Source organism: Polyodon spathula, unplaced genomic scaffold (genome assembly GCF_017654505.1).
Source record: "Polyodon spathula isolate WHYD16114869_AA unplaced genomic scaffold, ASM1765450v1 scaffolds_764, whole genome shotgun sequence".
Taxonomy (NCBI): domain Eukaryota; kingdom Metazoa; phylum Chordata; class Actinopteri; order Acipenseriformes; family Polyodontidae; genus Polyodon; species Polyodon spathula.
The window spans coordinates 308,694-336,363 of record NW_024472252.1 but is presented as its reverse complement, the minus strand read 5'-3'; the positions used below and the strand labels follow the sequence as shown (position 1 = coordinate 336,363).

At 43.2% G+C, this 27,670-nt stretch overlaps 1 protein-coding gene across 2 annotated transcripts; it reads left to right on the top strand.

The window, feature by feature from the left end:
* Positions 1–739: 739 nt before the first annotated feature.
* Positions 740–27,670, top strand: gosr1 (golgi SNAP receptor complex member 1). 2 transcript variants are annotated; one of them, XM_041241221.1, is made up of 9 exons: positions 740–834; positions 1,743–1,857; positions 2,388–2,475; positions 2,920–3,027; positions 6,075–6,166; positions 7,970–8,044; positions 21,468–21,497; positions 26,131–26,213; positions 26,729–27,670. In XM_041241221.1, the coding sequence occupies exons 1-9, from the start codon at positions 804–806 to the stop codon at positions 26,851–26,853; spliced, it is 747 nt and encodes a 248-aa protein (XP_041097155.1). In that variant the 5' UTR covers positions 740–803; the 3' UTR covers positions 26,854–27,670. The 2 variants fall into 2 exon arrangements, with proteins under 2 accessions (XP_041097155.1, XP_041097156.1); XM_041241222.1 differs by lacking the exon at positions 1,743–1,857 and having other exon boundaries at positions 789–834.

The following is a 27,670-nucleotide window of genomic DNA, read 5'->3' as shown; positions in this document are numbered from 1 at the left end:
TGCTGATCTGGATCTGAGTGGTGGCACCCTGCCTTTCTCATGGCTAAATGTCAAACAAAAACAAAACCTTCTTGTCATTGTATTATTATTATTATTATTATTATTACTCTTTTTTGCAATTGATAATAAAGTTTTGAAATTTGTTCTCGAGCTTGATGTTGATTTTATGTGTTTCATGATACGATGAAAGTTTTCAAGTTAAGGAACGTGGTTTGCTTTTTAAATTCTACAAAACAATCCCACAAGGTATGTTTATTCATTACCTCTTTACAAAACGCATGCACAGACAGTCAAGTTATTTCAAAGTGTAATCTGATATTTAACCATGATGCAGAGCAGTTTTATTGTATATAAGAAACTATTGACCCTAATCAATAGTCTTTTTTAAGGAATGTTTTGGTAAGAAATACACACACACACACACACACACACACACACACAAGCAATCTTTTAGCTAAAATAGTTTTAAAAAAAAAGCTTCCAACCTTCCTTGAAACAGTCGAAAGGGGTTTCGTAAACTATAAACAGTCCTAAAAAAAGATTACTTAAAACAGGCTTTTTTTTTTTTTTTTAACAAGGTCTGCATTTATAATGCATTGTTTTTTGAAGACTGTGAATTCGTTTTTTGTACAGAATAGTAAAACTTGTTCTGCGTGTACAGAGCTGCTACTGTAGGAATAAACACGTACCTCTCCCACAAGGTGGCGCTGTGGATTGCGAGCTGCGGTCTCAAGCTGCCTCAGGTTCAGCCCGGCTGGTTTCTCTCTGCCTCTACTGGCCTCGGGTGACGTTGAATAACAAAGATGGCAGCAGGAAGCAGCAACTACTGGGAAGGTGAGCTGGCAAACTGGTTCAAACTGGGAGCAACTGGGAAGCGAAGAACACACTCTGTTTCACCTTTTTTTTAAAATAAACGTTTTCATTTTTCAGGCACAGCCTAAATGCCGCTGCTGTTCTGTATTGTTAACTCGTATTAATTGCCCCCATAGGTTCACGAACACCTGGCTGCTCTGTTGCTGCTAAGTTGTTTATTTATATTATGAGCTGGCATTTTAAATAGAACAATACATGCAGGTACGAACTGAATACCGGGTCCGGATTGGTACGGGTCTGCTCATTTTCCCTCTATAGTTTAATCTTATCCAGGTATTAGACAGCAGCGTTATATGTTTTGCAATATGAAAAGTAACTTTGGACCGACGCGTACGATCGCACATTCAAACGGCATTGACAGTGCTGAGGAGAGACTTCAGTTAAAGGCTTAGAGATTTAAAATGCCCCTGCAGCGTTTGACAGATTTGTTGGAGGAAAAACAGTAGGATCCAGTGTCTGCTGTGCAGCAGTGACGTGACTCCAAAGGCCAAAGGCCATGTCTCACTAAACTCGAGTTAGTAACTTTACAGGATGGAGTAAGACCCATTGCATAGCGGTTTGATCCAGTTCTGCTTTGAGTACGAGTTTAATCAGACACACCTGATCTTGTTACCTGTACACTGGGGCGAATCAAGCGCGTGTTAAAGCCTGGGGTGGGTGAAACTGCTTTGCAGTAGGGGTCTTATTTCTGTTACTGTTATAGATGGTTAAAAAGTATATTAATAGTAATAATACAGTTCTAGGTAGTGGTGTCATATGTTTTACTTGATTTTTAATGAATTGATCATGGTCGGGCAGAAATATTGAAGTGAAGCCTTGGGTGGGTTTGACCCTGGCTGTGCCCCTCTCGGTGCCCCTGTGTCTTTCAGATCTGCGCAAGCAGGCTCGCCAGCTGGAGAACGAGCTGGACCTGAAACTGGTCTCCTTCAGCAAGCTGTGCACCAGTTACAGCAGCTCCAGGGAGGGGAGCCGAGACAGGAATAGGTACTGTGCTTCACTACCTAGGCACTTGTTTTAGAAATGCTCCAGTCTGCTTACTGAGTCATCTAAGGGAGGTACTGAGTATGTTAGTCCGCAGATCTGTCGGTACTGTTTGTGTTGAACAGTATCGACGAACTCAGGTCCAGGAGGCGTGGTCGCTCTTTCATTCCACCCAAACTCTCAGTTACTTCATTGGTCTAATTATTTGAATAATTGGACAAACTTAACTCTTCTCTCCAATCCTTAAATGTTTCATAGGTAGTGTTCCTTGAATCAAGTGCATTTTTTTTAAATCATCAACTAAAAGACCTTGAAAAAATATGTCAAATTGAAGAAATAATTCGATCAAGTATGTTAATTGAGAGCTCAAGTTGCAATAAAAACCAGAAGACCATGCGGCCGTCGAGGGCTGGAGTCTGACACCCCTGCTCTGCAGTGTTGAGACTCTGCAAGGGTTCAGTTGCACAGTCATAATGGGACACAGTGACGCTCCTAATGAAATGGGTTTTGATAGAACTGTGTTGTTTCCCCAGCTCTGACACCACCCCCCTCCTCAACAACTCCAGTCAAGACCGCATGTTCGAGACCATGGCTGTTGAGATTGAGCAGCTCCTTGCAAAGGTAGGGTGCTTAACTTTCCAGCAGCCTGCACGGACAGCTAAGCGACAGGCTTGTTTGAAATGTGACCTGACGCAGTGGCTCTGGAGCACAGTCCTCGGGTAGCCTCAACAGTCCGATTTTAAATAAAGCTCTTCTTGTATCTCCAGATTATTTAAAAGCTGTCAGTGATTGTTTTTTTATATATTTAAAACCGAAACCTGGACTGGAATTGTGCGCACGTGTGTTTGTAATGTATGCTGAATATACTGGACTCCACTAAGGGAACACAAATGAGTGCGTTTTATGCACTGTACGTTTTGGTTTGTTTTTAAATTGCTTCGACTTTTAAATATTGCCGTAGCTTCTGAGATGGAACATTTGAAAGGGAATGTGAGCTAATAATTCCCATCTTTCTCTACAGCAGTTTCTGAATGGCCAGTGATCTTACTGTGTTATCAATTGCAGCTCACAGGGGTAAATGACAAAATGGCTGAGTACACCAACACAGCGGGAGTGACATCCCTGAACGCAGCCCTGATGCACACACTACAGAGACACCGAGACATCCTGCAGGTAGGGGACAGGGACAGAAGGGGCATGGACACAGAGTGCTGGACATTCTGCATGTTGTTTTTATATTTTGATCAGTGCAGGACATGGCATCAATAAGCACCAAGCTTGTTATGAACCCCAGGACCAGTTCTTCAAACCTGCTCTGTACATCTAATAACCTTTTTAAAAAAACAACTAAATGAATAACATGTGCATAGCTCCCTCAGTACCAGCCCAGTCCAGATCTCTGCAAATCAGTCTGTGCTGGATATTACTTCTTAAAAGTCCTGCCCTGGGCCAACAATTGAGATTCAGCAAGCCAGGTAACACACAGAACTCTGCCTGTTCTTGTTGCAATACTAGGTGTTGTGCTACAGGGGGCGCACAGTCCCCAGCATTATTGTTCAGTATTGTAACAAATAGTCTTTATCAAAATCCCCCCTCCCCCCTCATTCATTTGCAGTCAAGTTCACATGTTTGTTGCAGCACGGGGTTTATTATTCTGGTTTTTATTTTTTTATTGATGTGCTTACGTTTTCAGCTTCTTGACTGCTTTACTTTCCACACCACAAAATACTGTATAAATATGCGGTGAATCACACCCATAAAACCTGTTTTGCTCCAGAAATGTTGGCGACCTGTTGCAGTATACGAAGTATGCATTGTTAGTGGAAGGGCGACTGATTGTCATCCATCAATAATTCAGGCTGGTTTCCTGTCAACTACTGTACAGAAAGAGAGCGAGAGGGAGGGGCCTGCATTGAAGAGCACAGCAATCCTAGCTTATCAGCAGTTTAATGCACAATTAATAATTAAAACATTATTCATTATTAAAATACATTCTTTTTGTGGCTTGTGATTGTTAAAGAACACGCCTCCCAGTTCAGCTTCACTGCCCTTTATTCCTGTGCTCTAGTTTGCTGTGAGTACAGGGCTTGTGTGTCAGAGAGATTACCTGTACATGTACCTGTGAGAGAGACAGAGAGAGGATTGTAGCACAGGTTACCCTACACCACTGGTACTCAACTCTGGCCCTCGAGATCCATGCCAGTCCTGGTCTTTAATCCAACCAGGTCCTAAATTGCATCTTAGCAGCTCAGTTAACTACATTAAAACCTGCTTGGAGGAAAAACCTGGACTGGATTACATCTTGAGGGCAGAGTTGAGTACCACTGCCCTACACAGTACTATCATGCAGTCTTACAGGGATGGCAGTAAGACTTTGATTTTTAATCCTCTTGTATAAGAGGTAGTAACTCAACACATCTACTTGAATGTAAATGTAGCCAGTTCAGCGAATGCAGTCTGTATTTGAATTGCGAACAGCAGCTGCGATGCGTCTCGTACAGCAAACAGTGAAGCTGCACAGCTAGCTGTCTGACGCATCGCATTCATCTGCAACAGAAGTGCTGTATGAACCAGGCTTTAATAGAGTTTAACGATACTGAAACAAGCAGCATGTTGGAAAGAAGGCCTCTGTAAGCTGGTAAACTTTTGTTCTCCGATGCATCTTTACAGAAAGCAGCTCATTTGTTTTGGGTTTTAGCTGTCACTGATTTACATGCTTGCTCGCTCCGCTATCTCACAGCTGCACGTAAACGCTGCGTGCACACACAACCAAACAATCCACTCATCCTTGCTGATTTTTTTTTTCAAGCTTTTCTTTTGTATTGCTGGTGACACTAGGGGGCGCAGCTGTCTCTTACTCCTATTAAGACATTTCCGCTGACCCAGCCTGTGCTACATATGCATATGCTGAGATCTTAAAACTGACATGCAACTTCTGAACTGGAGTAGCTTTGCACAAGCTATGAGAAAAAACCAACAGCGCAAAATTAACTGTTCTGACTAATTGCAAGACCAATACAGTCTAGACATATCTAGAGACGCATGGCAAAATTCAGGTTGGTTTGTCATTCTGCTTGATTTATTATCACTTCCAGTTTTGACTTATTTTTTTTTTCTGAGACAGTAAATGGAGCCGTTCATCTGGTGGGTCTGTAGACTTGACCTATTTGTAAAAAGAGCGTTCAACGTGAAACATAATTTATCCCTCGCCTTCACACAGAACATTAAAAACCTGAGTTTGCTGACAGGTGCAGCACAGGACTGTAGAATAAGTCCCTCCTAAGATGCATTGCTCAGAGCACGCTGTCAATTCACAGCTCTCGATCTTGGCTCAGAATACTGTTGCCGTCAGCAAAATAGTGGACGTGCAACAAAGCGGGCGTTTGATGCCCGAGCACAAACCGTGGATTTCTGTTTCAACAGAACATGAAACAGAATGGGACTTGCTTTCCTCTGGTGGTGGGGGACGGAGGGAATCTCCTTTATCTGCTGTTGAAATGTATGTGTGGCCGTATACGTACCTCCCTGTCTGTTAGCCTGAACAATTTTGAGTCATTCTCCCACTATACTAAAAATCTGTTCGAGCTTTGGAAGGCTGTGTTGGGTGAAGTTTTTCTTATCCACCAGAAAGAAAGGGTTAAGCCTTTCAGATTCATTGCTTCGTCCATTAAGGTGTCCAGTGTAAGATTGCGCCACATTTATTTGCATTGCATTCTTAAAGTATTAAAGTAAATGGCCATAACGATGTATTCATGACAGCTGCTTTCAACTGGCTTAATGGATTGAGTGCTTGATGAGTATTGTGCATTAATCGACAGACTCCGGGAAAGAAAAGGAAGCTGGAGAAACGTTTTAGCTCGCAACTTTTAAAAACCCACAAAACCAATTTACTTTTAATACTAATTAGGAACCACATCAGTATGGAAACACGACCGCCATTGCACAGCGGTTTGGTCTATACCTGGTTTTACTATGAGTTTATTGAGACACACCTGAGCTTGTTACCTGTACACTGTGGCTAATCAAGCTTGTGGTAAAACTTGGACTGGGTGAAACCGCTGTGCAATAGTCGTTCTTTCCATGATTCCACATGTCTGAATTCTCACATTTTTTCAATGGAAAAGAACATTGAAACTGGAGACCAGCTCTAACTGCTAAACTATCTGAAGTAGCAGTCTTGGTACAGACTTCCAATCCCCCCTCAATTCTATTTCTTTCAGGATTACACTCACGAATTCCACAAGACCAAAGGCAACTTCCTCGCTATCCGGGAGAGAGAGGACCTAATGGGATCAGTACGGAAAGATATCGAGTGAGTATTTAGCTGTTGCTTAAGAAGCTGCCAGTGTAGACTGCCCCCAAAAGGGTGCTCTTATTTGGTTTTTTAATGGCTGTCGTTCTTGTAATCCCTTCTAGGAGGCGCCACAGTTGCCACTGCAATAGGATGCATTGTGCTGTGCTTACTTTTAGATAAGCCTAAATAATACTGAAACATGCATTTTAAAAATGGACATAGATATGCTGTACGTATTAGTGTACATGAGTTCTGCTGTTTTCAGTGGCGTTTGTATATAGTGTTGAAAGAGTTAAGCACTCTGTTAAGTAGCCCAAGATTTCTGTTTTGCAATATCCCATTTCATAAAGGACTGGGGTTGCCCAAAATGCGTTGCAGAGAAGTAAAGATTTCTGATTAAAACCTCAGACAAGTCTAAAGCATCTTAGACCTCTATATTAATCTTCCTGGAGTATGCTGTACAGTAGCCTTTGGCCATGTTAACGTAGCATTATTGCAACTATAAAACCAAGTGAACTTGCTGTGATTGTGTAATGAAGTTAATTCACTCTGGAATTGGGAATTCACTCGGATGTAAGCTCGGGGTAATCGCGTTAAAGTCCTAATGCAGGAAATCCCATCAGCAATTTACAGGAAGATGTCGGGAGCTCTTAGGGAGCGTTGCCTTGGAACAGATCTGAGCGTTTTCTGCACAAATAGAGTTTCCACGCATCCAGACAGCTTCAGAAAATCGTGCCGTTCTCACCCACGGTACAATTACACTTCAAGGTGATGCAGGAACACTTCCCAGTAAGTGCCTCTTCGTGGCGTTCAGTGAAAGCAGTTCAAGTTTTTCCTCATGGCTCATCTGGTAAAGGCAGGGCTGGGTGGTGTGCAAGGCGAGTCATACACACATACAGTCGGGAGGTCTGGGGATGAAAGTGGGCAGTGAGGGACATTCTCGCAACGATACAACGGAGTCTTCTGGCTAGGCACCTGTGAGCTGAAAGCGGACGCCTGCAGGGCTGGCCTTTGTCCTCCAGAGTACCTTCTCTGTGCAGGACGTTTCCGTTGCAGAAAGCACAAATGCATTGGACAGATGCTTCAGTGGCTCTTATGGTGTAATAGCTCTCATTCAGGGCAATGTCTGCAGGGGGCAGCTGTTGAGCAACAAGCTGCTTGGTTTTGGCGCCACGTTGAGTCCAGTAATGATTTTGTAATTTGGCAGTTTTTACTGTGTTGTTTTTTTGGTTTTAATTTTGGTAAGTATATTTTTGGTGTGCTTGTAACTGCTCTTGCCAGCATGTCGTTTGATAAGCCACAAGCCTTTAGAAAAAAAAAAATTCAGATCAGTTTTAAGAGAGCTCATTTGGAAATGGCTTAGCCGGCGTTTCTGCAGACAGCTGGCATTGAAAAACAAGGTGTGATTGGACTCCTACTCCTCAGATCACACGTCCCCTAGAGCCCTCATTAAGACCCTGTGTGTCTGTACTGCAAATAAGTGAATGACAATGTGAGCTACTCTGCATGTTACTGGAATCAAATGTAATGATCTAAACCAGGACCTGCAAACCCTGGTCATGGAGAGGCATCCTCCTGTAGCTTTTTCTGGGTATCTTTTAAATCACCCTTGGCTAAAGAACTGGAATAACGTTTAGCATTGACCAATTAAGAAAATAATTGGCGCAGTTACCGAAAACCGGAAGACCCCACAGCTCTCCAGGATCTGACCACCCCCGCTCCAAACAGAGGCAGATCGAAGCACTGTCATCCTTTATGTGAATCCTGCTGCTTTCCCTTTCCTCTGCCCATGTAACCAGCCTCATGTCTTTCTCTTCTCAGGTCATATAAAAGTGGCTCGGGAGTAAACAACAGGAGGACGGAGCTGTTTCTGAAGGAACACGAGCACCTGCGGAAGTGAGTAGTTCCTGTCGCTGCATTGCTCTGCTAGGGTCTGGGGAGACCGCAGCCTTTTTGCTGTAGCACCCAGAAAGGGTTCAGTCCGGGATAAGAGGCACAGCTTCGTGTACAGCTATGGATAAAAGCTTAGTCCCTTTAAGAGTATTAGGATAGCGACATTTAATTAAAAAAAAAAGACAATATGAACATTAGATCTTTTATTCATGTAATCAAAGAAACGACAACAATGTCGCAAAAGTCTCTGGTAAAGCCATAATAGTTGTACAGTAGTATTTCATGTTAGATTTCCAAATGTCACATTTTTTTTCAATTGTCAGTTTTTTGGTTAAGTATGTGGAAAATTACAAAGCGGTATATCATTCGACTTCATGAAGCAAAATTGTATAGTTCTATAGGGAGATGCAAAACTTAGCTGAGATACAGTTTAAAGTAAATGCAGCTCACTTGCCATAGCGCACCCCCGGTGGTCAATACAAACTGTTGCTGAGCACTTACAGGACCTTGCACCTACAGCCATCACCGCTGCGTTCAGCAGAAGCTGAGATTGTGCAATTAAAAATGCTGCAGTCCACTCTTAAACTGTAGTGCTGTATTTTAGGAATGAAAGCGCGCGGCAGACCTTAGCTTTTAACTTTTAACAACATGCTTGGCTGGACTGCAATTAGTGAGCAGCCAAATGGAGTTGCACTGCAGGTTTAAAACACTAGATGGCAGCCTTTTATAACATGCACGTTTAACTGCTGGGTTACCAAGGGATTGATAAACGTGGCTGGGGTGTGACAGAAGCGTGGATGCTCACTCCTCCATTTTCCATAAACTGTCACTTGGTGCAGACCTGTTTTATAGTCATCTGACTGCCCTCCCAAAAGTGCCTGTTCGGGGGGTGGGGTTAGGGTTTAAGAAAGCTGACACTACCCTCTCTAAGAAACAAAAGCCGCTTTTGCATAATCGCTTGAGTTATTCATGAGAAAGAAACCTCAGGGATTTCTGAATTGTAAGCAGAGCCCTCCCCAGTTCCCCTGCACCTCACTGTTCCTGGCCGCTTATGAAATGTTAACAGTGACAAGACCGCGCCAAAGCATGGCCTGCCAACTTGGAGCAACTGCTGCGCTGTCAGTTCACAGCGCTGGATTGAAATAATCGTGACTTCGCAAACGCTCCCCCGCTGTGAGCGTTGGACTCTCGCCGAACTGCCTGCTGAACCCAGGATTGACAGCCTGTGGCCCTAAAGCAAGGCTCTGACTGCTGCTTGTTTGGGATGGGGTTTTGTTGAACTGATTTCTAATTGGGGGTGACGTCATAAAACAGGCAGGCTGTGATTAATTCCACCATGGAAATAAGGCTCCCACTGCCTAGCGCTTTGATCCATTCCGGGTTTTGCTATGAGTTTAATATGACACACCTGAGTTTGTTACCTATACACTGTGGCGAATCAAGCTTGTAGTAAAACCTGGAATGCATGAAACTGCTATGCATTGAGAGTCTTATTCCCATCCCTGAAAATGAAGAGAAACGTATGTGTTTAACCACAGCGTACTAAAACTGTCTCTTCATGCAGTCTGGTTAAACTTTCTTTTATTATTACAACTCAGTCAGCTATGTAGTGTCAGTGAACTAAAAAAAACAGCAGCAACATCTACAAGGGGGGTGGAGATAAGGAAAATCCATTCCCTTAATAAAAGTACTTTTTATGTAATGCCTCGTTTTGTAACCTCTCCTGCCTCATCTGGTCCAGTTATTCATTCTTTCTCCCTTTAATAGTATAGTCCTGTTTTGCTCTTGTACTACACCTGCATTGATAAAGAGGTCTTGTTCAGCAAGCCTCTGGAGACCTGGTATTTTCAGCGTGTCTAAATATGAGAAACCAGGGCAACTCGTCTCTAAGAAGCAAATGCATGAAGTGACGCAGCAAGCTGATTTGCACAAGAGAAAAATGTTATGAGGAGTTCAGTTTGGTGCAGTAATAGATCTTTCAAAAAGACCCCTGCAGTTTAGTCAGAGCGAGAACTTGCTTTAGAAAAATCATGTCAAACAGACACCAGCTGAAATAGAGCGACAAACACCTCCTCTGTCTTGTGTTGTTGCAAAAGCTGTTGCATCCTATACCTTGTAAGAAGTACCTTGTAAAATGAAGCCCGGTACCGGCATGTAGTTAGACGCCTAACAGCCTCCCTCAAAGGGAAGGCGTGAAGACCAGGAACACCCTGCAAGGCTTCAGACTCGAGGTATACAGAAGCCAAAGGAAAAGACGATAGAGCCATGGAAACCAAAGCAGGGCCGCTGGACTCCTAGAAACTCAATTGGAAAGATTTTAAACGAATCAAAGTGGATTTAAGCAGGACTTGAACCCATCGAGGCCTGTGAAGCCTCATTTACAAGGTGGTCTAGAGATCTACATCTATATTGGATCTAAAAAGAACATTGACAAGAAATGTCATGTTTTGACGGAGGTGATGCTTCGTTGTCTTTTTACAGGTGCCTGTAGGTGTCAGTAAAGTGTCAAGATCATCTGTTTTTTCCAAATTTATCACTTCCTTTGGTCCTAAGTGTATCATCTGAATATTTAATAAGGCACCGGTAAGGGAAGCATGTTGATTAGTAATTGGAGGGGCCGGGAGTCTTCAGAAGTCCGGTGATCCTTTCAGAAGTTATTTGGAATGCATTAGCCTTTGCTGTATTAATGTCCAAGCTACGTTCTTGAGGTCAGGAAAGGCTGTAACTGTTTCTTTTAAATGACTATAAACCACCTTCCGCATGAATAAGCTGCTCAGTGCTGTAGCTTTTAAGCTGACCAACTGGAGCGAACAAGGCTTGCGAGTTCAGATCCCTTTTCAGTGTACAGACTGGTGTCTCTCCAGAGCCTGCAGTATTGTGTGTCACGTATGTGAATTGTCCTTACGCAGCAGAATACAGGCACTGTATTCAAGGAATCTCTGGAGGCTGCTGCACTGACATGTATCGCAAGGAATTTAATGAATCTAGGAATTCATTGTTGTACTTAAGGTAACACACAAACCATAATCCTCTTTCTTAGTTAGCTACACAGCGTCTGACTCCTCGGATTGCAAGGGTGGCGTTCAGTCGGGTTTACTGGCTGTGCATTCCACTGATCAGGCTCAGTGCTCGATCCAGTTCAAGGTTTGCTTTAAGGATGAATGTATTTTTATCTTTAACCTGAAGCCACTCCCCTAATTCTGATGAAACTTGGCATGGGTGTTCCATAGAGAACACTTTCGATGGTAACAAACTCGAGGCCACATTGACCTACTTGTGCGCAAGTTCTGTCCTCTGATTCATTATGGTAATGGAGACTTCAGCTTCAGAACTGATTTTCCCTCATTTGATTTGGTTGCATAATCCTTCCGCCAAATTGTAGATGACTTTCTGACGATCCTGCTAGGAGCTGCTTGTAGTCATTTTTTTTTTTTTTTTTACTTAAGGGATGGTGGTAAGGTTAGACAAGGGCACAGGGTTAGTGGAGAGTTGCAAGAATCGATTCTTGATTACACCGCTGTGGGCTCTGTCAAAAAAGAATTGCATCCGCAAGCACACGAGTCACACAGCCATTGCCCTTGTGAACTCCGTGATCAGGGTACCACTGCACTGCTAGTCACTGGTGAGCATGCAGAATCCTAGGGACTGATCTGTCTAGCAGTTGAGGTTATCGGAAGTGATGAAAATGTGCAGTGATGCCTTCCTCCTCCCTCTCTTAAAAGCCTGTTTCCACAACGCTTCTCCAGGAGCCTGGCATGCGCCTACTACTACTTGCAGCAGTTGCTGATTATTAAAAGGACTGTGTTTTCTTTCCCTTATATGGTATTGTGTTATAGCTGGTAACATTTTACAGTGATAGTATTTTTTAATATTCAGTTAACATCCTTCCTGCATACAATCTGTAAAAAAAACATTCTTAAAATCCTACGGCTTAATGTTTGAGAAATTTCCTTTTTTAGGTATTTTTTATTTTACTAGCTTTGCTGAAAGCTTTGTTGGCATATGCTCAAAAAACGTTTCACAGAAACTAGAGGAGCGATGTTGGTGAAAAGGATTTATATTTAGTTGTATCAGGACCTAGTTGTCCTTGCCCTTACCCATCCTGCTGTGACTAGTTCATTTAGCAGGACGTGAAACAGCAAACAATAACCCTGATGCTTTTAGTCCTCTGCTTTAAATCAATGTGATTTTTAGTTTGCCCATCTTCAATGCATATCAACAGAGATCAGTGTTTGAATGCAGGGGGTAATACGTTACCATGTTGACCCCTGCAAGACGCCACCAGTCCCGTATCCTACAGCTTTGCGTTCCCCGAGGAGTGAATCACTAACCAGACCCCACCCTGCTTGTGAGATGTGGCGTGGGCTGCAGTTTTGTGAGGCTGATGCCCTCGGTTTCACAGACTCCGTCTGCCCGTGTGATGCAGTATTTCCTGAATAGTACCGTGGTAAGGAGAAGAATCCCCCGGCACCCGAGGGGTTAATGGTTTGGAGATATTCCTCCTTCGGCCCAGGAGAAGGGGTCCATTAGAAGCTTACAGGAATGATTCTGTGTTGTGGTCACTGCTAACAACTTCCAATAAAACTAAAAGCCCCCTGTTTTAGTTCACTTAGCCGCATTCCCAGGGATTCCACGCAGCAATTAGCAAGAGTAGAGAGGCATGCTGAGGATGACTCCAGCAACCTGACTGTAATAACGGCTGGATTCTGAGCTCAATACCCTGAGACATGCTTTTTACAGCAGTTTCATTACTAGATCTAGTCTTTTAAATTTGAAAACCCCAGCAAAATGTACAGCCATTATCTTACCAGGGGTATGGGGGAAGAGCATATACGTTTTTGCAATCACTGTTAGGAGGGGGGAAAACAAATAATAAAAGATTGTGCACTTTGTTTTCTGTGCTGTTTTAAAATGAGAACACCAAGTATTGTATATAGATTATAGGGTTCAGTGTTGTCTGTGAACGTGGCTTCTAACCTGATTTTGGTTTTTGGTATGATGGTGTAATCGAGATGAGTAGTGAAGCAGCGAATGGGGAAACAGAAGAGTTTGCTGCTTTAAATTTTGAATACCTGTAATTAGCAATCCTGAGTTGGTGCCAGATTGCACAGGCACTTTGTACGCTTTTTAGGATTCAGGACCACAGTGACTTTCTTTCATCCTTCTGAAGTCTGCCTGCAGAGAGCTCTGCTGGACACACACAGACTCCTGATTTAGATTTTATTGATGAGCAGAGAATGTAACGTGAGGGATTGAAAGCGTGGCTAACAATATTGACATGTTTCCAGGGGTCCCTTCGGACCCTTGTGCCTGTAGCAGAGGTGTCCGTTCACGGTCCAGGAGGGCCGTTCCACTCCAGGTTTAACAGGTAACATGATATAAAGAACGACTTCAGGGTCTGAATGGAGGTTTAATTGGTTCAATGAAATGTAAAGCAAAGACCAGGACAGGAAGTGCTCCGGTTTAGTGCTGCATGATCAGGGCTTCTCTTATTTCCAGTTAGAGCTGCATTCAGTTCATTGTTTTTCTTTGGCGCGAAGGTAAACATGTGTCACTTCTGAGTGAAGGAGGTAGACAGATGCTGGTGTCAGCTTGAGGTTTCCACGACCGAATCCTGCAAAGCATCATGAATTGATTTTTGTGTTTTGACGGAGGAGGGCTAGGATCTCGGCTGCCCTGAAACGCTGGCCTGATTCCAGACACAGTTTGCGCAGTGTGTTGGTGTGGGTGGTTTAGTGTGTGTGTGTGAGTGTGGAGGCCCCTGAAGATGGTTGCAGATCCTTTACATTTTTGTATGTATCAATCAATCTATCTGTGACGCATGTAGATAAGAATTATTCCATTATAAAACATTGATACTTCATAATGGAAGTGAAGCAGCTTACGTGCCATTAGAAATAGTGTAACCAGCCTGGAAAATCAATTACAGGACTTGAAACGTCAAGCTGATCCGAAATACCCTAGACCTTTCCAGCAAGCTGCTGTTCTAATTACATTTCTGTGTATTTCTGTATAAAACTGCTTGAGCCTTAATATAGGAAAAACAAAAGTTTTAAATATCAATCTAAATGGGGGGGAAAACCCCCTCCAGCAGGCAGCACTGGGAGGAATGCAGGTCGAGATGGGATTATATATTCACGGATACTGAGGCCATCAAAACTGATGTGATAGTCAGCTGGAAGAAGGATGCAAGAATTGGAGCAGGAAAATAAATAGTTGCAGAGGAAAGAGAAGAAATCTCTTTTTGATTCATTGATTTGGAGAATCCGCAAAAAAAAAAGAGAATTGACACACAAGAGCCAGCTCTCGCCGCCACTCCTTCAGTTTTTTGTTATTGCCGATCTGTGCCTAGCAGCGCTCTGAGCCCCTCACTACTGCTGCGCTGGCTCAGTTTAATTGCAATGGAGCCTCTTGATTAGGCTCTGGTGAAACAGACAGCCAGCCCTCTCTGCCTTCCAGCTCCCTTCACTCGTCTGGCTCTGCAAGTCCATCCTCGCAGGGCTTTCTCCAGCTACTGCTCCAGGTGTCCCGTGGGATCCAGTCCCGGTGTCTCGTCTGCGTGTGCATGGAGCTGTAACGTACCAGTCTTTTACCTCTGGAGATCTGGGTTCAAATCCCTTTCGCCCAGGTCACAAGTGAACAGAGCTTTCTCGATTGTCTGGCTGTGAGTAGTCCACATTACTACCACCCTGTTCATTGCGGAGACTGAAACTGTGACCTCTCTTCCTTATCAGGGTGCATCTTCCAGGGTAGGGAGTTCACTAGTTTACTCTCCCCCTTGTACTGTCCCCCCTCTGACGATACATAAAGAGGACTCCAGTCAGCAGTGCAGTCAAACCCACCCATGTGAACTAATCACAAGAAACTGGTTAAAACCAGATTCAGGGATGAAAATAAGATTGCATAGTGGTTTCACCCATTCAGGGTTTTACTACGAGCTTGATTAGCCACAGTGTGTAGATAACAATCGCAGGTGTATCTTATTAAACTCCTAGTAAAACCAGCAGTGGATCATACTGCTATGCAATGGGAGTCTTCTTTCCATCCCTGGGATAGATCAGGCACACAAAAGATGAGGGAACTAGTAAACGAAATATAGATTATAGAAGAAATGACTTCCAATTAGTGACCAGCAATGAATTGGTATGTGTTATACACCCTGATTATTCAAGCTACTGCTGAAATATAGGTGTTTGGTTGTATTCTAAAGACTAGACTGAAATGTATTGGTTTGGCTCTTGGTCTTTGACATGCAAGTCATTCAGGATTTGCTGTCAATTCCATGTTTCTCTGGTAAAGGAACCAGGAGTTTAAGGTTTTGGGGGGGAACACTCAGTAATCGCAAATACAGATCTAGAACTAATTTGGCAATTTTGTATGAAAGGAAAAGGGAATGTATTCCAGTAGTTTGACTCAAATGAAGAGATCAAGCTGCCCAACCCAAATCAATCTGAATTACTGTTATTATTTTTCTTAATTAAGCCAAATGCAGGAACTTTATTTTTTTTTATTGCTAAGACAGCTGTTCTTTCACTGCCTCCTCCGGCACGACTCTGCCTAATGGGACACGCTCTGTTCAGGGGAATGCAATCTGACAGCTCATCTTTCAGCGAGGGGTATCTGGAGCGAGACTGGCAGGCTCTCAGTGAGCTGAATATCCAACGGCTCGGTGATAGGATTGCAGAGACTGCATGTTAAACACCTCTCCCTTCGTGATGCCATTTAACCAGAAGACGAGGTTTACTTTAGGCAGTAGCCGTGGTAAAGCTACCCAATTACCTGTGCTCGGAAAGATTGATGGTACGAGAACTGAAAAGGTGGCTTTCGCAGTTATTGTTCATCACAAAGCTGTCAACCTTTTAATTGCAGATAGAAACCAGTGCCCCCCCACCCCCCCAACAATGCCTTTTAAACACTGTCTGATATTCTCAATGAAATTGCTCTGCAGAAAGAAAGAAAAAAAAATGGGAAGCTAATGTCCTTTAACTTCATTTTCGGATCCCAGGAGCTGACTCTCCCATAATTCAATATTCAGCTGCAGAAAAGAAAGATCACATTTAACAGATTGCCAAACCTGTAGTGGGTTTTGGTTTTTGTTTTTTTTGTATGGCTTCTCGGACTTGAAAGATTAATGAGCGGATTAGAATTGAGCTCGTTTATAAATCAAGTAAGAAATCCAATTTGTTTGTGTGGTTGTTGTTGGTCTGTCCTAGAAGAAGAAAAAAATAAATAAAAATGAGCTACTGATTGTGTGTGTCTGATATAGAAATGCTCAGTCTAGGTCTGATTGGATCGATCAGTAGGGGACGTTTTTGACATTTTGAGGTTAAGACTTTGGCTCCTCTCCATTGCACCTCAGAACTGGCATCTGGTGAGGTCCGGATGAGAATCAGGGTCCCTCACTATTTTTCTGAGTGAAGCAGAAGGCCGAGCAAACAGCTGTCCAATTTGACGAGAAATCCTGGATTTTCTCCCTGTTGTCCAGCTGTCCTGCACCTAACTGCCAGCATCTATGTAGAAGAAAAAATAAACCAACCAGCAGCGGAGAGTTGTTTACTAGGCTGTGTCTGCACTGATGTGTGGAAAGAAGCTCAGTGGTTTGAGTGCTGGACTTCCGTGCTGGTTTGTCAAGTAGTAGACTGGTGCAGAGTGGATCACTTTGAGTGCCTGGCTGCAGTGTGGAGGTCAGTGGGTAGTAGCAGACTTGTGGTTTGTTCAGTGCTACAATGTGGAAGGTATTGGGTTTGAGAAGCTCAGTGGTTATAGTGCTGGGCTGCAGTGTGGAAGGCAGTGGGTTTGAGTAGCTCAGTGGTTGGTGTGCTGGGCTGCAGTGTGGAAGGCAGTGGGTTTGAGGAGCTCAGTGGTTAGAGTGCTGGGCTGCAGTGTGGAAGGCAGTGGGTTTGAGGAGCTCAGTGGTTAGAGTGCTGGGCTGCAGTGTAGAAGACAGTGGGTTCGAGAAGCTCAGTCTGTTTTGGATGCATCTTTCCTGAAGAATATATACCGTAGACAGATTGGGGCTGGATGCGTATTGTCCCCCCACAAGTGCCGGGCTGAATGTTGAGTGCTAGTGGGGACGGATCCAGCAGCTGTGACTGTGGTCTGATTGGACCCGGGGCAGTGGTGTTTGTTGCTTTGGCACCTGGCTGCCTCTCCAGAACACAACGTCATGGTACTTTTCTGATGAGAGTAGGGAAAAACATTTTCAAATTCATTAGCTGCACATCAGTGCCTCCTGTTTCTAAAGCAAATGGTGTTCAGGGGGCTACATTTGTTCTGTTCATTCGAGGGTAAATATTCATCCAGAATGCAAGGTAGACAAAATGTTTCCTTAGTTTGCTTAAAGCTTGGTGCTTGTGTCCCTTATAAAATATTCCCGTAGTAAAAGCATAGCAAAGTGTAATAAAGCATGCTGAAAGCATTGTAAAGATTAGCAAGTTATGGCAAAGCATAATAATAAACATGGCAAACCAGGCTAAATTATGGTAAATGCATAGTGTAACTATGGGGAAAATCTGCAAAAACACCATGGTAAACTTTTATAAGGGGTGTTACACAAGGAAACATTCACTGTACATGAGGTAAAATACCATGCTTGGTGCTCTATTTAATAATTGACTGCAGTATCGCATACCATATATTAACTATGTGATCCCCAGGTATATGGTGTGGCCCTCGTATAAGAGAAAGGGGACAGCTTTCCTCTGGGTTCTCAATTACCTTAGCCTCTGTTGAATCAGATTCAGAATGACTCCTCTAATGATGAGGGATGCCAGAGGGCTTTGGGGTGAGATTCCGGAGCAGAAATGAGCCTTGACTGTTACAAATGCATATTTCATCATAACTATAAATCTCTGCTGGTGTACAGCGCCAGTCCTGTGCATGTAGTCCCACAAGACCCATTTCATATGTCGTATAGTGGACCGCTCGGCATTAAATACAAAGCTGTCATTCGGTTTGAGAGTTCTGGGCGACTCCGTACGTGAAGGTCTGCGTTTTTTGTGAAATTCTTCTGAAAGCCAAGATTGCTTTGTGCAGCTGCTCCCCGGATGGCAATTACAGACTGAACCGGCTTTGCCGTGTCTCTTTTAATCCATCACAATTCAGCAGCTTTCTGTCACTCTGTGTCCAGTCCCCTGGCTTGTACCTTGTTGCAATGGGTTGGGTAACACACGAAAATGAGCAGATCTTTACCATGTGGGATAACGTTCCCTGCACATTGTGTGCTCCTGACTGTGTTTACCTGCGAGACTCTCAGGAGAGGGGGTTCCTCCGGTGGCAGTATTCCCAGAGCTGCGGATGCACCGGAGAAGGGAGTAAACAAGCTTCCCTGGCTCTGTGAGGACGCACTACGCTGCCGTTCACGGGGGTGCTGGAGCTGCATCTTGCTGGTAAACAAGCCTTCTGTGCCTCCGTGTGGGCTGCCAGGACAGAGAGGCGCAAAAAACAAAACAATACAGGGCACGACAAACACCAGGTGTTCGCTCACCTCTTCGCCCCTTTGTGTCAGCCCAGCCCGCACTGCACTGGCAACACCCACGTGGCCGTCTAGGGAATCAAACCTGTGTTTATCTCTTTTGTGTGACTCCAAATCCGGTGCACTCACCTAAAAGAATAATGGTATTCATTCAAGCGCTGAGGGTCTAGATCTGGCCTTATTTTGCTGCGAAAGCCTCGAGGTCTTTTGTCTTTACACTTAATTAATGTCTAAAGATCTCCCAGGGAGCATGCAGAAGTCTGTTTGACAAAGAGTAAACAGTTGCACTAATAAACCCACACACTCCATGCTGTGTGGTTTTTGGATAAGATTTGTAAAGGTCTGTTAAGGTATACGTTTGGTAGTGTAAATATTGGAAACGGATAGCAATTGCTAATCCATTGTCTCAACGTGTGTATTACAATGTGTGTTATGTGCGTGTATTCTGAGATCATTCACAATATTATAATTGGTACATAAATAAGCGTGGTTGAGATTCATCTTAACGTGGCAGAAATTAATCTCGTTCCTGTCCTGTACGAGAATAGAATCCGCTCTCGTCTCATTTCTTCCCCTTCTCTCTCTGTGTATAATTGAAAATAAAGCCAGATCTAACACTTTTTTTGTTATTCTAATTTAAAGTTTAACCCGGAGTATAGGAGAGTCCTGTGATTCCTATAAGCGCCCCTTCGCCTCTCCCTTCATTGCAGCCTCCTTGTTGGGCAGCAGTGTGCTTTGGAGTAGCTGGTGTTGAATATCGGGGAGGGGAAAGAAATCCCCAAGAGGCAACTATCTTCCCACCAGTACTGAATCAATATCGAAACCGTTTCTAATTCACAGCCCTCATCCCCCCCTGTGGTGACTGACTGCTAACGACTGCATTAAACATATATGACTTGTAAAGAGGAGCAGAGAGGCAGTCCTAACAGTACATTATCTGGCACAATAAATTGCGCTTCATTCAGCTTGTGTAAGCAGATGACTGGCTGGCTTTGGAAGGATTTCCCCACCGCTGTCCCAGGGTACCTGCATTCTAGAGATGAGGAGAGAGCAAGCACTGCACAGTGGATTTGGGTCAGAGGTCCCATTGAGCTCCTTTTGCTTCAGTACACAGCTAGAAATGTAATGTTAGTGTTCAACTATTTTAAACAATATACAGTACTTTTAAATGCTAAGTATATGCCCGGCACTTGCCGACATGTACGTCTGCTTGACTTAGTTTCTTACAAGTTTTACCCTTTTCATTTGATATTGTAAAGATACGGATACCACACCTAATATTGCTGAAACCATGTCAGATACAGACTTCATATTTCCAGGGTAAGCATCGTAGTAGTGGAAAGACTGAATGTAGGAAGGATGTCCCAGTAAGGCAAATTTAAAACCGTATCCCACGAACGATCATTCAGTACCAACTCGCCACTGTGAAGACAAGCAGAGGTGTACGATTGAAACCAGCATATTAACCAACGCCAAACAATTGTCTGCAGAATCTGAAAAAAAGAATTATTTGACATCTTCCAAACAAACCAACTGTGGTCTAAAATGTTTCCCGTGTAACACACTCTACTATATAAATACTAATCAAACTCTCATGGATTCTAATATGGATTCCATAGGGATAGAGATCTTAGAAACAGGCTACTTGTGTGTAAGTACTAGTTTATACACAGTGTTGCACATTTTATAAATGGTATGAGAGAATCTAGAAGCTTGGGGGAGATGGTTTCATTAAAATCCACAAGGAAGGCAATTATGAAGCTTATAAACACTTCAAAATAACGAATACTGCTGAGGCCAAATGTACAGCAACAGAGCAATTTCTTGTGTCTTACAGGGAATTAAATCAATACAGAGGCTCTGTGTCTCATTTATTTCCATATTCCCTGCATTCCACTTGATGTGCTACATGCCTCCTCGCTCAAAAGCATGGGTTTGCGTTAAAACACAATGGGGAATTCATCAGCTTGCATTGCTAATCCATTCCTCCTTTATCAGCACTGCCAGTGCATTGCTTATTTTACAAGTTTGCTAATGCACAGATTCTTGTTCATATGCTTTTGTAATCGGGCGAGCACTGCTCTTTGCACAGTGTTCCTAGCTCTGTTGAGAGTGCACTGAGCTCAGGTTGAACCTGCTGTCGCTGTCCTTTTAGTGTTAGTCTTCACCAGCACAGGGACTCTGGTTGTGACTTTAGGTAAGCATGTGTGTCCGCATCCATGAATCGCTGCTCACAGTCCTCGGAGAGAAGGAACCCGACAAAGGAAAGAGTCTGGTGAGAGTTAGCAAGTGGATGAGAATAGGAGTTTGGAGTCCAATCTCAACTACTGACTCGTGCACTGAGGAGTAATTCAATAATCAGTCTAAGAACCAGATCTTGGAAAGGAAGGGTACCGGTTGCAAATAATCTGCCCCACCCATTGACAACTACCCCAATTACTAACTGCAACCACCAGAAGGGACTTGGTAGAACTGCCTCAATGGTACGAGACCTTCAGATGATCTTGTGACTGCAGAGTGGTTGAAATGGTGGGCTGCACTATGTAGCAGACATGCCACAAGGAAGAAATTATTTTTTACTGATTTAGATCCAACGAGATGCAACATTTCCTTGGCAGGGCAGACCCGGTGCAGAGGTCAATTAGCCAGTCGAGAGGCAGTTTATCCAGGACAGCGGGTGTTAAATATAAGTGTTCAAGTAGGCTTGGTCATGTCAGGGTATCATCTTTTGCTCTGCTTTCTGTCTGTCAGGCTTGCTTTATGTGCTGAGGCAGAAGGCTCAAGGCAACACCCTTGCAAGCGCTTGAGCCTCGGGAGTGTGTTTTAAATTGTTGGCTAGTGATAGAGTAGTGCCGCGCTGATCTGATAAACGTCTTGTATTGCCAAGGTTCTGCCTACACTCTACATGCATGTCTGTAATGCTTCTGTGTGTTTTTCTTTCTCTCTCTGCAGCTCAGATCGACTGATAGATGACACAATAAGGTAAGAACTTAAATTGCTCATAAGAGATGCTGGAAATCTGCGCGTGAATGAAATTTAAAGTATGTGGAAGGACAGCAAACCAAGTTTGTGTTAAATGGCTGATCAAGATGAAGAGTTTGTGTTAACGTTTTACACAAGCTGCGGTGTTCTTAAACTGTCCATTTACATTGTGTTTTTGCAGCAGTGCACATAGTTCCTGTTCATTCTACAGCTTCCCCCCTCTTTTAAAACCTGCTTGGCATTTTGCAGCATCGTGAATCCAATAGCCACGCTCCTGCTTTTTAAACAGACTGGGGCCCTGCCTCTTTAAGAATGTTCTTCCTGAAATCTGATTGCTCGTGGTAATGTTGTTAACTGCTCTGGCTAAGTGAGTTTAACCAACCTGTTTGGGCAGCTCCTACAACCCTGTCTGTCTAACAGTCTTTTTTTTTTTAGCATTTAAAAATAAAGATTTCTGTGCAATCGATTTAAATAATTTAGCAACAAAAAATAAATTAAGGTTATTGGGGAGGGGAGAGGGGGTGCATAGAGAAAGACCAGAACACAAAGGATTGTCTCAGTTTACAATAAAACCAACTTCCGCTGTGACAGAATGAATTATAATCTCCACAGAATAACAGTCCAACTAATGAAAAAAAAATTTAAAAACAGAAAGTTCATCGTTGTTCAAGCTCGTCAATTTTAAAGGAGACCAGCTGGGTTTTTACTAAAGTGTTATTGATTAAAGAGTCTCTAAAGAACCCATTCATCCCAGGACCCCTGGATCTGTACCCATTAGCATTCTGGTGTGGAGAGGAGGAGACAGGTGTGTCTGCTGATCCCTCTAATAGCTGGCCGTGCATGCTGACAACAGCAGAGGTACAGGGAATGCACACCTTTTCCTTCCCGTGGAAGATTCGGTTCACTCTGTCCGATTGGTGTATGGCAGCCGTCTTGTGCCTCCACATTTGGTTGTGATGATGTCACCTTTTGTTTTTCTTCCGTGGTTCCTCTCCTGGGGCAGAGCAGATCTCCGGGCTGCCTCCTTGAGAAGCTCCCTCAGTCATGTCATTGAATGTGTCTTTTGTTTTTGAGCTGGGTCTTCACTAGGCAGATAGTGGTTTCCTTCACTGTGTCTCCCGCGGTTCAAACTGTACGTTCAGCAGTTAGCAGCCCAGCCAGCCTGCATGCACGCAATTAGAATAATGGATCTCTGCTCCAGAGACCCATCTGTGGTGACACTTACCCTAGCAAAGGTCAGGCAGTTCCAGGCTTGAGCACTCAAAGCAACATCAAGAAGCGTCAATGGCTTAGATCTGTTACAAACATCTAGGGCTGTGTCCCATACCCGGAATTGCCTTTTTAAGAAGTGTTTGTCGGCAGGTATTGTATTAAATAAATATAAACACACCTATTTGTTACTGTGTTGATATCAAAACAAGAAAAGCCTTCCCTCCCCTTTACAATGGAGTACCAATCAATGACAGTTTACTGTCACATTGTGTGTTTTAAAAACGATTGGAAGTGGATTCCCTGCCATAAACTGACAATGAAAATATGCTGCAGAACTAGCAAATGCAAGTGATTATTCACATAAATGGGACATGTCTATACCCTAAACTCGTGCTACCGTTGTGGAAGCTGGGATATGTATTTCTTTGACAAGTTTAATCACAGATCACACCTCGTCCAAGACTACAATCCCACAATTCACTGCAGAGACATTTTCTAAGGAAAGTAAAAAAAAAAAAAAAAAAAAAAAGTACTTTTAATTTTGTAACACACAGATTTTTCAAATACACTGCACTGCAGATTTAGAAGATCAGCCCCCACTCTCATAAGTGTCTTTTAGATTGACCATGTGATTTGAGGCTGACCTGCAACAAAGGGATTTATAAAATAGCAACTGTTTATCTTTTTATCCAGCGCAGGGTAATCCTATAATATTATATTTGAAGACTAATTAAAGTAAAACATTTTCTTTTTATTTTTTTAGAACAATCTAAGGCGATCTTTAGCACAGCAGTGATAATGTTGCAAGTGTATTCAGTAAAACGCTGTGGGGATGCTGCATATATGTGTCGCATGCTTTATTGCTGACGCTGGTGAAAAAGCCCCAGACGCATGCACTGCTTGACGCTTAGGTAAATGGATTTGTGAAACTCCTTGTTAATCAGCAGCAATCCCCTGCTTCCTGCAGGCTGATTCAGTGAGGCATGAGGGCTTCTCTCCCGTGCACATGCTAGCAGAACAGTCTTCAGCTCTGTGCTGCATGCCGTCAAACCAAAGCAGCACAGGTGAAATAACTAATAAAAAAAAAAAAAACATTTTAAAATATTTTTGATAGTGAGCACTGTTTTTTAACTCTGGATAATACGATCGTATTAAATATGTTAACGCGAAGTGAAGCTGTTTGGGTGTACTGGATAGAAAGAGTTCATTTTAGTGAGCTGCCAAATAAAAATGCAATGTGAGAATACAAGAACCTGGACCCACCATCTGATCCACCCACTTTGATATACAAAATGCTGCACCACAATGCTACATAGGGAAAAACTAATAGTAAAATCAGTTGTTATTAGTGTGGAGTTCAGGTACCCCTGGGGTGCTGTATAAAGCACCTCTTGCATTGATTTTTTCAATGATCCCTAATGGCAAATTTAAACCGATTTTGTTATGGTTTTTGTAAATCATATATAGCAGGATAATGTAAGAGATATGAAGCATTCTGGTTTGCATTAAAAGAATGTTTTTGTAGAATTTGCATTAGGCTGTCCTATTTGTATGATGTCTGTGTCCTGAAATGTGTGTGTTGTGGTTTGCTTTTTTTTTTTTTTTTTTTTTTTTTTCTCATTGCTTTCATTTGCAATCTCCCCGATGGAGGATGTGTCTCGATGTCGGGCCGAGGGTCATTATTCAAAAGCACCAAGTCATTCTGTCCGCGCAGTCTGCTAAGAGTAATGCTTTTTATGATTTAATGGATCTTGAGTATTTCTTCGTTCCCAGCTTCAGAATTCCATTAAAAAGAAATCTAATCGACTCCCACTTGGAAAGGAGTTCAAGTTGAACTCAAATCTCTTCTTGCATCGCTGTCTTGCAAGCATTACGTCAGGTATTGTGCGAGTTTTTAATGCAGTGCTTTCATTGCGATGCCTTTGTTGTTTAGTTGCAATACCAAGCACTGGGTTAAAACCCTAGAGAGTGGGGGGAGGGTTTAGATTATAGAATGTGGTGGGATATTCATTTACAGTTTTTATTACATGATGAAGATGGGGGTGGCTCTGCTGTTTTCATTATCCCTGTACCAGCTCTGTGGGTAAACATTGCACGCTTCACCAGGGCATTGTTGCAGACCACCGTATCGCTTCTACTTGAATTAAATTGCATTTCGGTCACTGCTGGCGAACTCTGATTGCAGCACAAAAAAATAAAAAATATCCAGCGAGCTGTGGAGGATTGAAATTCAAGCCGCAGTGGTCTTTAAGTGGAGAGGAGAGGGGAGGGAGTACTATTCATGACTGATCCCAGTCGAGATCTTATTTAAAACTGGGGGTCTGGCCACATCATCCCATCTTTGAAAAGGCTGCAGAAACACACCTCGTGTCTTCAGACATGCCCTGGGGTAAACTTTTCAACAAACTTTTGCTCTTATTGCTTTTATTTAGTTGTTTTGAGGCTTGTTTATCACCTAACAATGTGATGTGTTTGTATTGCACCTCTCCCCCATATGACAGCAGTGTACAGTATATGTAGTGTGTTACACACACACACACACACAAGGTTATAAATAATCGCTGTAATTCCCATTCGAAAGCTCAGTGTCTTGACCGACATTCACAGATGCTGTAAAAAAGGAGAGAGACGTTCCTCCCTGTTTGTGCGGACTGTTCGGGGATGGTAAGATGAACAGTTCAATATCGTGAACGAGGACGCTCTCGGCTGTTCGTCTTCTCCAGTGGTGATCTTGTGTCCTCCTCTTTGGAATGTGCAGCACCAGCTCAGTTTTTAAAGCAGCTAAAAACGTCTCCTTGTTAATCACGCTGCGATATTAAAACCAGGAACCTCGGCCTGAGATAGAACAGTAAATGACATTCTGCCCCAGTTCAGTGCCTAATATATCTCTGTTTGTATTGTGCACGTAGTCTAGGTTCTCCAGTAATATTGCATCTTAAAAAGAATAAAACAGCTACCCATGTGTGCGTGGCAGAAAGTACTGTGTATAAGCTTTCAATTGGACTGTTTCAATACTACCGTGCATGCAAGTGCTGTACCTACCCTGTGGACGGACAGATGGAGCTCTTTCTCCAGTGCTGTCAATGCCTCGCGTTTCACAGGAATTAGAACCAGTGAACCCCAATTCAAGGGTCTATTTAGGGGTGGCTGATCAAAATAAAACGCCCAGAACAGTGAGCCCAGCTTTTAACTAAACCAGGATAAGCAGGACAGCTGGCGTGGTTGGAGGTGTTGCCGTGCTGCAGACTAATTAAGGCTAAGTGGTGAATGCAGACAGCTTCCCCAAGTCTCCGAGCCCATTTATCAGTGGCACGCGTACCTTGCTTCAGCCCCCTGCGAAGCGCACACTGAGCAGGATATTCTTAGGACTGATGATTTTAAATGCTTGGTTTTGTTTTTGTTTGTTTTTTTCCTCTTCCAGCATCGCCATGGCAACAAAGGAGAACATGACTTCCCAGCGAGGGATTCTGAAGTCTATACAGAGCAGAGTGAACACTCTAGCCAGTATCCTTGCTGTTCCCTTCTCTAATAGCGAGTCAGTTCAGCTAAGGGTGTGAAGGGAGATGTGCTGACTATCAGAGCTGCTGCTTTAGTTCTTATAGTGATGTGGGTTAACCCCAGCACCCCAACCCCAGGAAGAACAGTGGCTGGCTGGGTTATAGCCACTGCTTAAAAACCGTGTGTATAGAGCCATTCACACAGTCTTACAGCTATCTGCAGAGCACAGGTAAAGACTGATGCAGAGAATACCAGAAAGCTTAGACTGGGTCAGATTACTTTATATATTATACACCAATCAGTGTCTTAGTTACAGTATACGATTCTTTTCAGCATGTTCGCTTTTGTTTTCATAGCAGGAGAAAAATCCTAAATAAATGTTTCCACCATCTACCACTCAAATATAATGTCTGATCTGTTTAGAATTGATAGTCTGTTTAATAGTCGTATGTATTACCTGTATGCATACACAGCATTGTGCGAAGTGTGATACCAGATCCTTAACCAGATCCTTTTACCAGATCGCTTCCCGGCAATCAACAGCTTGATCCAGAGGGTAAACTTGAGGAAGAGGCGGGACTCGTTAATCTTGGGCGGAGTCATCGGAATCTGCACCATTTTGCTGCTGCTGTACGCTTTCCACTGATGGAAAGGAGAGCTGACCAACTGTGGGGCTGAGCTCCACATCAGGGGGAGGGGCTAACAGAGGGGGTGGAGACTGGAGACACTGTTCGGGGCCAATTGGCCATGATCATTATAACATTGATATTGAAAACTTGGCCTCTTGAGGACTTCCATATTTCAGATATTTGGGGAGGTGGGGGGTTCACATCTTAAGCAGAATGTCTTTTTGTCTGTTTTAGAACGAGAGACTGCCCTACTGCTTACTGTGTGCTGTCATTTAATGGATTTACCTGTTAATACTGTCATTCTGGAGCGGCTTCTTCACTGAAGATTGGAACGTAGATTTAAAAACATACCATTTGCTACAAGTTCTCCAAAAAATGAGCAGCGCTTTATTAATTATTAGACAGCTTCGAGTTTCTCTTAAAAGGGAATTTTCGTTGCATAGTCATTGTGTCGACTAAACTTTTAAAACCAGTTTCTTTTTCTTCTGTCTACAATGTCCAGTCCAAAGTGATTGGAGGTGGTACTGGTCCTGGCTCTTAGTTTCCAAATGGGTCTTTATCAACCGGATCCCAGGTTTGGACCAGGCACTCTATGCTTAAAGCTAAAGCAGTGACATAGCGGCATTAAAAAACGTGCTTCTTGGTGCCACTGTGGCTTGTGGCAATGCTGTAATTAAGTTACCAAAATTAGGACCACACTCCAGAGTTGTGAAGGAATCCAGTAGCATTGAGATCTCCCTATTCACAATGGCCAGAATTATGTTGCTTTTTTTTTTTTTTTTCCCTATAATAGCTATAATTAAAAACTAATTTTAATAAATGTAATTTCATGTA